The 14,592-nt window shown below is 37.4% G+C and overlaps 1 protein-coding gene and 1 long non-coding RNA gene across 2 annotated transcripts in view; both read right to left on the reverse strand.

Annotated features, from left to right (window-relative positions):
* LOC123867369 (centaurin-gamma-1A) overlaps nt 1–14,592 on the reverse strand; it is a 307,921-nt gene that overhangs the window by 47,686 nt on the left and 245,643 nt on the right. Inside the window, exons 2-3 of the mRNA XM_045909371.1 lie at nt 10,078–10,224; nt 9,251–9,336 (exon numbers count right to left, since the gene is read on the reverse strand). Of these exons, the coding sequence (XP_045765327.1) occupies nt 9,251–9,336; nt 10,078–10,224 (233 nt within the window). The remainder of the gene's footprint in view (nt 1–9,250; nt 9,337–10,077; nt 10,225–14,592) is intronic.
* Nucleotides 3,236–6,855, reverse strand: LOC123867400. The gene is made up of 3 exons (XR_006796408.1): nt 6,751–6,855; nt 5,098–5,102; nt 3,236–3,247 (listed from the first exon to the last, which is right to left on the reverse strand). It is a non-coding gene; the product is annotated as an uncharacterized LOC123867400 (long non-coding RNA).

Consider the following 14,592-nt stretch of genomic DNA (forward strand, 5'->3'; position numbering starts at 1 on the left):
GGTGTTGTTAATTTTTAATTTACACTTGTTTAAATATAGGATCTGACTAAATCCTTGACTAAAGTTAATATCTGAAATAATCAATACAGATTAGTAAAAAGGTTTTTTCTTCTGAAACAGGTTTTGTAGAGGTAGAGTTATCAAAATTCAAATGTAAAAAGGGCGTATGGAAATATCTTATCAAATATGAAATTCTTTTACCAAAAAGTATAAAGGAAACGACACGGGGTTTCAGAAAATGGTAATTCTTTCTTATCTTTTATTAAAGTCACCTTTATGTAAATAACAAAGCTGTAGCCATACCAAAACAAACCCGATATAAGGTTATTATAACCGATTTTTTCCAAACCCATTTTGGATTTTCTTATTGGGCAAAATAAAGCGGACTTTACATTACGAAATTAATTTCACGACATTAATTTCATTATGAATTGCACGTGTAAACATCTAATTTCATAATGCATGCAGTACAAAGATTATTTTATTTTATAGAGGTACTATGATATATACCTATGATATTGGTATGTACCTACCTAGATACTTATAAACAATAAATACATAAAAAATGCAGAAATCTACCTCTTTGACAGTTAAAAATAGGGCATAAAAGTTTAAGTATTTGAAAGTCCGTCATGTTTCAAGTTAAAATATCAATGAAAATAGTAACGATTTGGTATTTGGGCTTTCACATAAAAATTCAGAAATAAGGGTACCTACCTGCCTGCTTGGTTCAGGATATTTTGGAAATTCCACCCAAGGGAAGCAGACCATGTCCATTGTAAGAATATCATACTCATTTTTTTGAGTCGCGAACCTAGATAGGTATACCTACAAATCCAAAGCGATAACGAATTTAAATTTTTAACTAGGCACGAGGAAAGCGTACTTTCCCCCTACATCGATCAACTTTTAAAGACGGCAATACAAACAAAACTTTTCGTTTTTGGCGCCAACCAGTCGCCATGCGTGACCTGTGAAGGGTCGCCTGATTGGCATGCTGAAATAAACCTTAATCTAACAACACACGACATAAAATCGATCGTCGTTATAAAAAGGGACATAGATCAATAAGTTAATAAGACAGAGGTGGCAATTGAATTTGCCTTGATTGCATTGCGTTGTGTTGTCATACACATACATATTTGTGTATCTATTCGTCGCCTATGTTGTTTTGTTTCTCCTTACATAAATCAAGAAGCCGTGCCGAACCGACTATGTCTATAGCAATAAATTATGGCAAATACAAAAAGAAATAGTATACCGATAAATACATCGCTTGATAATAGGTCGGCCACAAACAGTATTATTGACATGATAATTAATGAACGGTGAAAATGCCTCGTGGGTAGCGTTATCGGTTTCCATCTGATATAATTATGTAGTATTGTAAGTATACCTCATCAGTTGAAACAAATAAAAGCATTTCACACGCGACGTATCTCTACAAGTGTGGCGCTGTAGCGATCGATGTAAAATTATATCCAGGGTATAATAAAATATAATCTATAATCTATAATCAGGGTATAATCCGTCTCCTCTCCCAGCCAAATTCGTTGAGTAGTTTTTGCGTGCAAGAGTAACAAACACACATACACACAAACTTTCGCCTTTTTAATATCAGTGTGAAGTGTGACATTAATATTTTTCCATTTAGCCCCGTTGCGTTAGGTATTACCCAAAAACAAAGTTCATCAGCGTCACTTCTAAATTCCATTTGATGTTAGGGTGGGCCATTTTCCCTACAATATAATATTACAGCTGTCAGCAAGCCAATGTATTAACGAATTAAATATTCTTTGTGAAGTTACACAGAAAACTCCTAACATAGGGAGTAGAGAGGGCAAAGTAACTTGGATACATCAAGCAACGCGCTTAAGAGAAGACATAACCCCAAAAAAAAACCAAAAAAAACGATAGTTTGTGTGTGTGTGTGTGTGTGTTTGTTTGTTACACTTTCACGCAAAAACTACTGAACGAATTTGGTTGTAATTTGGAATGGAGATAGACCATAGCTTGGATTCACACAGGCTACTTATCACGTAAAAATCCTTGACTCCCACGGGATTTTGTAATCTCCATAATATCACTCGTCATGAAAATAGTACAATATATTTACTATTTCAAAAACGAGTTCGCTATTGAGAATGTCTTTTCTTATTATTTATTTATTATTTAATTAGAACGGACATAATATAGCCCAATTACACATATTATGAATGCATACCTTCAGAATTCAAAATAGGTATAGAAATAGCAATGGAGCTTGAACTTCTCATCGCGAAAATGACTTGAGACAATCATCAATGTGTGATATTGTAAAGACAGGCTTAGTTGCAAAGCTTTACCGGTAGGTAAGTTACCTTTTAACTTCGCGCAGCTTTCTATGCTAGAAATAATCATATTTATGTAAACATAACTGACAATTGGCAACTTTTCCTATCAAATTATTAAGAACTCTAAGTGTACAGCTAAAATTTACTTTCCTCACTTAATATTGAGCACCGCATTGGAAAAAGAAAAGCTCAAGAAGGAATAACAAATTCTTAGTTCGGTAGCACCTACATTTTTAGATCCAATGGTCCGGTTATTTGACAGAGGCTTAAGTTGCGTATAACTTCTCCTTCTCTGGAGAAGAGGCCCTTCTTGCTCTTTAGTTGAGTAATAGAATCTACAAATTAGCTGCAGGCGACGGCTGAAGGGCTCTACTTATGTTGAGAATTGCCAAGTTTGCTTTGAACCCAAATTATAGCCTAGTGTTATTTAATCTTCACTAGTACTTAAAAATCTATACTAATAAATAAAATTTCGAGAACGAAATTTCGACTCTAACAGCTCGTTCACACAGGTTGCGTAACCGTTGCGTAAACGTAGACGTAGCGCGTACCATTGCGTTGTAATGTATGGAACTTTATGAGGCATGGCATACCGCTTGCGTGGCGTGAACGTTCGCGTGGACGTAATGCGTGCAGTTATGTCTACGGATTCACGCGCGTCACTACGCACGTGTCACGTGTAACGGTGTAAGTGCTTGGTGTGAATCGGCCTTTAGGTTAATTTACAGTTATTATCAGATGTTAGTGATAATAACCGACGGCTTAACATGTTCTCCGAGGCACGGAGGACACGAAAAGGCTAAATTCGGACTCCTGAAGTCGGTCACCCATCCAGTTACCGACTTGGGTCAACGCTGCTTAACAATCATAACCGATTGATATGCGTTGTCACAACTAGGCAACACGTCCCTGAACTGGAGATACGGAACCCTAAAAATGTGGAAAAGAGTTCCCCGATGGAAGTGGGCCGCAATTACCGGTCGCAAAGAGACGTATCGGGGTCAGGATGCGACGCGACGGTGAAATAACCTGAGGCTGGTTGAAAGCTTCTGCCCATTTGGTAAACTGTGTATCCTATGATCTATGATGGCCTAATAGTTTTGTTAGATACGACAAGTATGTTGGGCTTCAGTTTTCCGATTTCTCTTGTTTAAATTACATTTTACCTAATGATAATAATGTATCTACTCACTGACGCTCAAAAATCAAATAGCTCTTCTAGATGTGTGAGATACAAGCAACAAGTCATGTAAATTCAAGTAAATAGGTACCTAGTAGGTATTAGGTATTGTAGCCGTCGAATGAGTAGATACTCGTTGGAGAGTTATACAGCAAAGCAGGAACTGACAAAATAAAACTAAACAAGCGGGAGAAATATGAAAAGTGAGGAGTTAGTGATGAAAGTAGGGCGTAATTATCTGCGTACTGTGGCGTGCTGGCTCACAATAGAGACAGGATAGGACGCGGAAACGCCCGGGGCTGTGGAACCTTACCTATGATTTTTGAAAAGATTTTATTAGGCTTATATTTTTTTCCTACATTACTAATATTCATAGTGCCTACAGGCTCCATTTTTGTTATGTGCTGCTACATTAAGGTTAACGTCAATGCCCAACAACGCCATAATTATCGCGATAATCAACGCGTAAAACTGAGTGACCACACGTGAACGGTTAATGCCAATTGAATTTTAGTTAAAATCGTCTAACGCCAAACGGTATTGTGAATGCCGTTGTACATTGATCGTGGCTACATCTACGTTTAACGGGAAACGCCGTTGAACATCGCGTTGTTGGCCGTTAATGTGGCCGGGACATAATATGAGACATGGCCAATGGCCATTCATAAACAAGCTAGTCATGTGTGAGTGGAGCTCGCACACGAAGGGTTCCGTACCATCGTGAACGTCTATCGGTTGACAATGATGATGATGATGATGATGATCTGGGAAATGGTCCATCTCTAGAAGAAAATTCTACCCAGTACTGGCTTAAATGTGCTGACAAAATAATATGACGTCACAATATTAGGGTTGACGGGTCGGACCCAAAGGGTGCCCTGATATAGCACTCTAAATATAAATTATGTAGGCAAGCAAGTGTGACGTCATTTATTTCAGCCTATGAAAACATTGCTACAAGATCAGAGAAAATTACTTCAGGTAAAATGAAGCTGGTAAAAAAATTATGAGTCATAAATATACCTACTACGCGACTGGTCGAGATGGCAATCGGTGACGTGCGGGTGTGCGGGGCGCCCTCCCCGCCTCATAACCCGATTGCTTCTGCTGACCTGATTTTTTTCTTTCCATACAATGAAATGATTCTTACGTGAAACTGAGTCGATCGGCATTAAAAAAATTTAGTCTATTTCATTGATTTTCATGGACAATTCACGCTTGGCCAAAAAATTGACTATGCCAAAATTGTTTTCACTGAGCTGAAGTTTCCTCTGACAGTTTCCCTGTATCTCCTACGGTTTTGGATTTCCCCGTGCTGTCCCAGTTAAAAAAAACACTGTATATATCTACTTAGGAATTAAATAAAATTGCCATGATATGCCTATCTAACCTTCCTACAGACAGACTGAAAAAACTATTGTAAATTGTAAGGGTTTCTTGTTTTGTTATGGACCCTAAAAATCATTTTCTGGTTCTGTTATAGATGATCAGGGTTAAAGAGATGTCAAAGTTAAAGTCGGGTCAATCTAAAATTAGTCAACCCATATTTACCCGAGTAGCTTACCGCAAACGGGATAGAAGTACACTACCTATAGAATGCTGTGTTATGTACTTACCTACCTAGTAGTTAGGTATGTAGGTTGCGTTAACACGGACATCCTATTTCATATTCATATTCGTCAATTTGTCTACACCTACGATGGCAATGTAGGGAAGTTGAACTCGGAATAGGTACTTTCATTGCGTGACTAATCTTTTAGAACTAGTTATGTAAGTATATCATTAAGTACCTAATCTAGGCACTATTTGACAAACACTAGAAGTGTTATAACCTGTGAGTACGTACTTGCAGGTGTTTAGTTCAATACCCCTAAGTACATTAATCCCCGCATGATACCTACCTACAATAAATATAATAATAGACTGGTTTCACCTTTGGGTTTCACACGGAATTCGCACTGTGCATTTTTTAGGGCCCTATACCAAAAAGGATAAAAGAATCTCTTATAGAATCTGGATTGTCTGTCGGTTTTGTCTTTCTAAAGGGAATCTAAACCTAAGTAGGATACGATACTTCCCATTGACCTAGAATAATATAAGAATAATGCCTAGGTAGAAAAGTGGTAGGAAAGGTATAAATCCGAAAACCGAGGTTATGTAACAAAAATATTTAAAATGGGCTCACGAACGAATTAGTTTATTAAATCACATAATATGGCTCTGTCCGTCATCAACTTGCAGTTTTGCACATAAAAGTGTTAAGTACAATATCTTGCCAAGAACAATGCTATGGAACCCTTAGAGTGTGCAAATCCAAATCGCACTTGACACCTTGAACCCTTATAGGATCACTTTGTTGTCTGTCTGTCCGTCTGTCCGTCTGTCGACAAAACCTATAGCGTACTTCCCGTTGATCTAGAATTGTGAAATTTGGCAGGTAGGTTGCTCTTATAGCACAAGTAAAGGAATAAATAAAAGGAATAATAATAAAAATAGGTCTACCTATAAATTGGGTATGTCAATTTTCATATAATTTATATTTTCTAAAAGTCTGAAACAGAGATAACAGAAACAACTATCTACTCAGTGGTGTGAAGCGACTGTACCAAGTACCTACTTACCTACCTTTTACTGCAACTTAGGTAGGGTTCATCTAACCTTTAAAGTTCAGTAGCTGTGATAATCACCATAAACCCTCGGGTCTCGCAGGGTAAACGTAAAATGGCAAAGTCAGAGTTATTTGCAGCTCGGATCGTTATTTTACGACTTGAAGACAATCCGCAAAACGTTTATTGAAGTAAAGCTGAAGTAAAAGTGTGATCAAGAGATGGTGGACATATTTTGTTCAAGATGCCTATTTATTAATGAATAGATGATGCCCGCAGCTTTACCCGCGTGGATTGATCAGATCCCCTGCAGCATCCGGATTGAGGACGTGGAATCCAATTTTTTTATGGTTATGGATGGTTTTAACTCTATCGATTAAAAAAAATTACGCAAATCGGTTCAGAAATCTCGGAGATATCAGTGCTTAGGTAGAAAAACACAACTCCTCCATATTTAAAGTCGGTTAAAAAAGTAGCGTATGTTACTCCTTGGTTAATCCTCTACTTGTCTGTGAAAGTCCCGTCAAAATAGGTTCAGCCATTCCGAAGATTAGCCCGTTCAGACAGACAGTCACTTCAATTTTATTTATTAGTAAGTATTAGTATAGACTCGCAGTCTATCGCATTTTACGTGGCAGAGAAAAACCAAAGACAGAACACTTTGGAAGGGAATGGAAGAGGCCTATGTCGAAAGACACTGGGGTATTACAACGGCTGCCGATTAATGCAACTTGATATCCATTATCCATCCATATCCATATCCATCCATATAATATTCATACTGCAAAATTAATTTATAAATGCGTAAGTGTGTCTGTCTGTCTTTCTGTCTGCTACGTTTTCACGGCCCAACCGCTGAACCGATTTTAATGAAATTTGGCACAGACTTGGGATACATCCCAGGGAAAGGCATATGCCACTTTTATCCCGGAAAATCAAAGAGTTCCTATTTAATAATTTTAAATTCATACTGACAAACTGAAGTGTACACCCTCAGTAAATAAAAGCCTTACTTATTTATTTATGCCCGCGACTTCGTCCGCGTGGACTTAGGACTATCGTTCATCCGATTGGCTAGAAACTTTTTACAGTTGTTGTTGACACTTGAGATATCACATAGTACCATCAACGTACAGTAAGTGGCGTGTGATTTGGATTTAGTATCTACTTGTTATCAAAGGAAACTGTTTAAACATTTACAAGCCAAAAGTTTAGCTCCACTGACCTACTATAGAAATGTCTGGTTCCAATGTTTTAGAACGTCACGACTTTTTTAAGACCAGACTCTAGAGTCTGTAGTGTAACTTTCTTGTCCATATTAAATGATAGAATTATGCACATTGTAAAGTAATATAGCTCTGAGTAGTTTTCAAATTAAAGCATATATCCCACCTGGTCGATTCTCGAAAAGCTGTACAATTATTGCTACAATCTTAATCGAGATTTTCTAAATATCGATAATATTCAAAATCATCAAATTAAACGTGGCACGTAGCTGTTATTTATGATAATACTATGGTATTCTTACTGCAAAAGTTATGGCCGATTGTGAGAATGTCAGCCAATCAGATGATTGGGATTGTCACACTGTAGCTATCAAACTACAATTCAAAATTCAAAATTCAAAATATTATTATCAATTAAACTTTTACAAGTTCTTTTGAATCGTCAAAAGCATCTACCACTGCTTCGGAATGCCAATGTTAAGATCACTACAGTACAAACTCACTCACTACAGTGTAATGTGTGTGTGTGTGTGTGTGTGTGTGTGTGTGTGTGTGTGTGTGTGTGTGTGTGTGTGTGTGTGTGTGTGTGTGTGTGTGGCGCGTAGGCCTCTGATATCAAATCACTAGTTTGTCGAATGACACAATTTTACTAGCTCATGTCATGTAAGCTTCAATTTCACATTTAGTGCACTAGCTGCATCGTAGAAACTAAAAATATTATAAAACTGTCTTAGATTACATACCTACTTAGGTAGTAGTAAGAATATTTTCTCTGGCAACGTGACGTACAGTAACAATGGAAACGCGTCTTCCAGGATGCTCTTATCGATTCGCTCTATAAAGGCTAGGTACTGCTAAGTTTTAATGGCTCTTTCATATTGTTTGCTATTATGTATTTACATACTAGCTTATAACCGCAACATCGTCCGCTTCACAAACTTCGAACCCGTTTTTTACCCCCTTAGGGGTCGAATTTTCAAAATTCTTAGGGGATATCTACGTCACAATAGCTATCGGCATACCTAACTTTAGCCTGATCAGTCAGTCAGTCAGCCAACACTCGTAAAGAGAAAATGTCGTTATTTTGTTTTATTGTCATCATTGCTGGGATCCTCTTTGATTGTTGGCATTTCTAACAACAACAGCTAACAGCATTTCAAACAAATTTTCACAACTCCCCAAATCTGATTATGGCCGGAGGGCCAATCGCATATGGACTAATTGGAAACGAAAAAAAAAATCATTGCTGGGATTCAGAATACAAAAATCTCTATTAAAATATCTATTAAAGTGAGTTAGGTATTTCATATTCCAAAAAAAAAAAACAATTTTTGGTATTTTTGGTCACAGACCGTTTTTTTTTTTGTAAAATCAACTGAATAGCGGTGTTTCACTTTCAACATGAAGTTATCTAAGGGGCGGATCAGTAAAAAAGATTTTTATTTAATTATTCTCTTTAATAACAAGCGTAAATTAAAAATTTATAACACCCCGACAAGTGAAGGTTACAGTAACTAGAAAAGAGCTGATAACTTTTAAACGGCTGAACCGATTTTTTTGGATTATAGCTAGAACACTCTCGATCAAGCCACCTCTCAAACAAAAAAAACTAAATTAAAATGGGTTCATTAGTTTAGGAGCTTACGACGCCACAGACAGATATACACGTCAAACTTATAACACCCCTCTTTTTGAATTGTAGCCCCATAAAATACCGCTTAACAAAACATCACATAATTTTATTACTACAGTCCAAGGTCCTATTAATGTCCCTTCAGCATATGTTAACGAGGTAGGTGCCTTCCTAAAGTACCCAATCCGGTTTCAGATACCTCTGACCCGTACGTAAGGTGACGCCAATAAATATGCCAAATATATTAGAAGACAATCAATTAGCTCACTGACCTGCATCTCGGGGGACCCGCCCTCGTCCCGGATGAGAAGCAAGTAGCTGTGGCCGTCGATTATCACCTCCTTCTTGAATCTGCCGCCTGCAAAACGAACTTTAATCACACTTCACATCACATCACACTAATCACACTATCACACTAATATTATAAAGGGGAAAGTTTGTGTGTGTGTATATGTTTGTTACTCCTTCACGCAAAAACTACTGGACAGATTTGGCTGTTTGGAATGGAGATAGATAATATCCTGGATTAGCACATAGGCTACTTTTTATCCCGGAAAATCAAAGAGTTCCCACGGGGATGTAATATGTATCGCTATCTATCGGCAGTTCGCGGGTAGTAGTCGTGTTTAGTAGTAGTCTATACAAACGTAGTTAGATTCTCATTTGAATATTAACGAATAAAATTGAGAATTAAAAACGAATATGGAAATAAATCCGAAGAAAAATACCTACTAACTATGATTAAATTCAAGGATTCCATAAAAAGTTAAAAGGCTCAAAATCTCATTCTAAGAAACTTTAGTAAATTAAATATTATTTAAAACATTTGTTGTACTACTATCGCCATCTATGCAGAAATCTCAAAAACAAAATTAGCGCCATCTATAATGAGCATGCTACACTACGTTATAATTAGCATAACAGTTCTAAAAGTTCAACTAGAATGCGCTAACGTTTAGTTTTTCTATTCGACATAGATGGCGCTAATTAGACTCTCTCAACTACTCGTCACTAGATGGCAGTGATTACTTAACCATTAGTTTCTTTAAACATAATTAATTATCCTTTATCTTATTGAAACTGAAAATAATAAACATACCTTCTGGACTTTCTTCCTGCATGTACGCCCCAGTTAAGTATCTGTGCACTAAAGCTGATTTGCCACTGTCCGGGGAGCCTAAGACACCAACTCGCAACTCCGTCACACCCCGAGACGCCGTCCATTCTTGACTGTTGACGAAAGAATCTGAAAAGACGAGAAAAATCGTTAAAAAGCTTTTTAAAAATCCATTCTGGTATTCAAAAATTATCATAGTAATATTGAAAGTTTGTGTGTTATGTGTATGTTTCACACAAAAACTAATGGACAGAACTGGCTGGTAATGGAGATAGATTATAACGTGGATATAATCAGGGATATAATTTTTATCTACTGCCCATGCTAGCCGGGTTGGATTAACACACAGGCTACTTTTTATCCCGGGAAATCAAAGAGTTCCCACGGGATTTTAAAAACCTATATCCACCACGAACAAAGGATCGCGGAAATCAGCTAGTCATCACATACATACACCCTAAAGTATAATACTTCTTTTTTTGAGCAGTCATGTAAAAATCCCGAGAATTCGTTTAATGCATAGGTTAAAATATGTAAGAAGTGATTAACCCATACTAACAACATAAACCACCCAATAAAACTAACACGTGTTAATTCTGATCACTGATCCAAATTCCCGCACTAAATTACGTTTATAGCCAACAACCCGCCAATAAATCACGAGGTCCGAAAGACCCCAACCGCCATGGGGCCACGAATTATAAATTCATACACGAAAATAGCCCGCCCATTAGTGTTTTCGATGGGGGTTTTACGACGTCGTAAATGTGTGAAATGAGTGTTAAGAACTTAAAACGAGACGAGGTCTGAAGTGCCAGGTCATGTCACGATGTTGATAGGACGGGTTTTTCTTTGTAACCCTTTATTTATTACACGATTTATAATAACAAGTCTCAAAAGTTCCTTTCGACTTTAGCTACATTCAGGACAGGGGAACTTTAGAGCCTCGATAGCTCAACGGTTGAGGAGCTGACTGAATTCCGAAAGGTCGGCGGTTCAAACCCCACCGGTTGCACTATTGTCGTACCCACTCCTGGCACACGCTTTATGCTTAATTGGAGGGGAAAGGGGAGTATTAGTCATGATTAGCATGGCTAATAAGTAATATTCTTTTAAAAAGAGAAAAATAAACTTAGTTTTCGACGTCACTGGCAGGCGTCAAATGTTAGTTTAACAGGTTGTCCTAAAGTAGCTCTATTTTTCATTGATTTTACGTCACCATAGCGTATAATGTTTGACATAAATCGTCTTAGCCTTAGATTATAGCTAAGAACGCTCTTGATCAAGCCGCCTTTCAAACAAAAAAAAACTTAACTAAAATCTCTTCATTAGTTTAGGAGCTACGATGCCACAGACAGATACACAGATACACTCATCAAACTTATAACACCCCTCTTTTTGGGTCGGGGGTTAAAAATTTAAAATAAAACAATGAATTTTATTCTTCGTCTATCGTTCTCAATTCGTTTCAAACGGAACTGTGTTAGTTCACTCTATTCTCTACAGATATGTATCAAAAAAGGGTTCTTTCTTCATTCTTATACGGTTTCTTACCTATTGAGCAAGCTCGGTCTTGTGATTTGTAGCAAGGTTTTTTCTCGTGGTCGGAGGAATGTATAACAATGGCTAGTAAGTTTCGCTATTGTCCGGCGAACGCGTTCGCTGATTTGTCTCGCTAAGCTGGCGCGCTAAGCCTCTAACGCGATCATTTGATGTGGCCACGAAATGAGCTTCTATCTCTCTCTATCCACGGAGAGAAGTTAGTATAAGCACAAAGTAAGGATAATATGTTATTTACTTACTGTGTTTTTATACGGTAGAGTGTGGTATAGGGCTCTGTTACGTTATCCCATACAAATGATAAAAGACAATAACTCAGTGGGGATAACCATTTCGACTCACCAACTAACGAAACTATGGTTTCGAATTGGATTTCGAATCTTTTTTGAAAACAGTTTCGAATTGAATTTCGAATGTTTTTTGGAAACATATTTGCGATTGGTTGGCCACTCAAAACTGCAGTTCAAGCTACTCTAAACAACACAAATTGGTTTTTTCTTTGTCATTAATTGTGTGGGATACGTGACACTAACTTTTCTTCGTGGATAGAGTATAGTGTTATAAGAAGTTTTAAAATTACACGAGTTTAAGGGTGTGCATGTAAATCCCTTAGCCCCGTGTAACTTTGAAACTACAATATATTAACGGAAATCTTGCAAACCACAAAAACAGATATTAGTTCCTAGAACGTACCTAACTACTCATTGAGTTTGATTGGTTGATATTCAAATGAGAGCCAAACTACGTTTGTTTGGAGCGCACTACAAATAAACTCCTCTTAAGACTAGTTAGGTTAGTTAGGTTTTAGTTAGGTCATAGTTAGGTCTTTTGTCTCTAATAAACATTTTTCTTTCTTTCACTTGACCGGTTTTTAGAATAAATCTTTATCTATCTCTGCACCGCTGGTGTCATGGAGGCGTCTCTTATGGAGTGAGACAAATGGCAGAGAGGTCCAAGCTCAAATTGCGTAATGGGCGCCACGCGTTACCGCTTTTTATCACACGATGGAAAGTAGAAACCATGAGCCTCTTCCCTCCATTGAAGCTGGAAATGACCGTTCTAATCACATCTTTGTACTGAACATAATTTCTCTTCATTAAATCCCCTAGTCGAAGCTATTCTTGCTGGTTTTTTAGCGACTTCCCAAAGTTTTATAAAGGTTCTTAGTTAAATATTCGATAAAGGCAAACGAGTATGCGACAAAATACCTAATATTTTGCATTCATTAAAAGTAGGTTTAGACGCTGAATTTCAGGTAATAAATGCATATCATGCATTCAGGTATAGCAATACATAAGGCTTTAGCTAAATAACTCAGATTATATTTCGAGTACATCCCTAGGAAGGACAAAGGCACCTTTTTATCCCAGAAAATCAAAGAGTTTCCACGGGATTTTTAAAAAACCTAAATCCACGTAGACGAAGTCGCGGGCATCAACTTGTAAATAATAATGTAAACTTTCCATTTCCAAACCACTAAACAGTGCAACTAACTGAATTTAATTCAGAACTTGTTAATAAGTTTTGTCTAATTAATGAATTCAAACACACATTCTCTCGCTAAAAGGAACAAAGGTTAATAAAAGCTGCACTGACTACTAAGTTAAGATAAATTCACTGCGCTTCAGTTTAGCACTCAAATTAAAGCCACAAAAGCAGCGGTGAATAAGCGGGGCCACTAGCCACAGCAAAAAAATATCTTTGTAAAAAAGCTAGGAGTAAAACCAGATTTTCAAAAAACCGGCCAAGTGCAAGTCAGACTCGCGCACCGAGGATTCCGTACTCGGGTATTTTTCATGATGTAACCACAAATTTACGGTTTTCAGATTTATTCCTTTACTTGTGCCATAAGACCTACCTACCTGCCTCATGATTCTAGGTCAACGGGAAGTACCCTATAGGTTTTCTTGACAGACACGACGGACGGACGGACGGACAGACAGACAGCTAGAGAGACTGACAACAAAGTAATCCTATAAGGGTTCCTTTTTACGGTTCCTTATCTCAAAAGAAAATAATGGAACCCTGATAGGATCACTTTGTTGCTTATCTGTCTGTCTGTCGGGCGGACGGACGTACGGACCGAAAAAAAAAATCTAAAGAATAGGTAGTTAGGTACTCAATTCTCACATTCTCGCTCGTTTAGTAACCGCGATGTTAGTGAGGCGCGAAATTACTCATTAGTGCATTTTGCAGAGCATTTCGAGTGGAAGCAGAACACGCCTCTGCACTATATTCATATTGTAGTATTTATTATAGTATAATACATATATATAATTAGGAGCCATGTGAGAATGCGCTTCGTATGAATATGTACGTCCTTATTAAAGGGTTTGTTGATATTGGTACTGACTAGTCCGCTCTGATACTGATTCTGAAACGGAGAAACTTAACAGGGCTCTCTCCGTCACTTACTCCATACAATCGTAGTCCCAATTTCATTTGAATACTAAGCAACCAAAGTCCATGAAATTTTGCAGACATATTCTAGAACACCACACACCACAGGCACAGATATCTGTGCCTTTGGTGTTTTAGATTTTTCTAACAAATATTTAGCTTTAAAATTACAAGGGCTCAAAGATTTGTATGTGAATTTTTAAGGCCGCGTAACTTTGAAACCGAGTATTTGAACTGAAATCTGGAAAACCACAGGCATAGATTCCCGGAACGTTTCTACAAAATTCCATTGAGTGTGATTGGTCAGTATTCCAATGAGAGACGAACTAGCTTTGTATGGAGCGAGTGACGGAGAGACCCCTCTTAAAGTATAGTAGCACTATTTAGTAACTCCTTCGGATACTGAAACCTAAAATATCCTACCTGCCTACAAGAACACTACTTCTGCGTGGTGGTACCTAATAAATAAATAAATAAATAAATAAATCTTTATTATCTGAACAGAACATTATTTACAGACTTTGGTGTGAGGCCCTG

The sequence above is a fragment of the Maniola jurtina genome, chromosome 8, assembly GCF_905333055.1.
Source record: "Maniola jurtina chromosome 8, ilManJurt1.1, whole genome shotgun sequence".
Lineage (NCBI taxonomy): Eukaryota > Metazoa > Arthropoda > Insecta > Lepidoptera > Nymphalidae > Maniola > Maniola jurtina.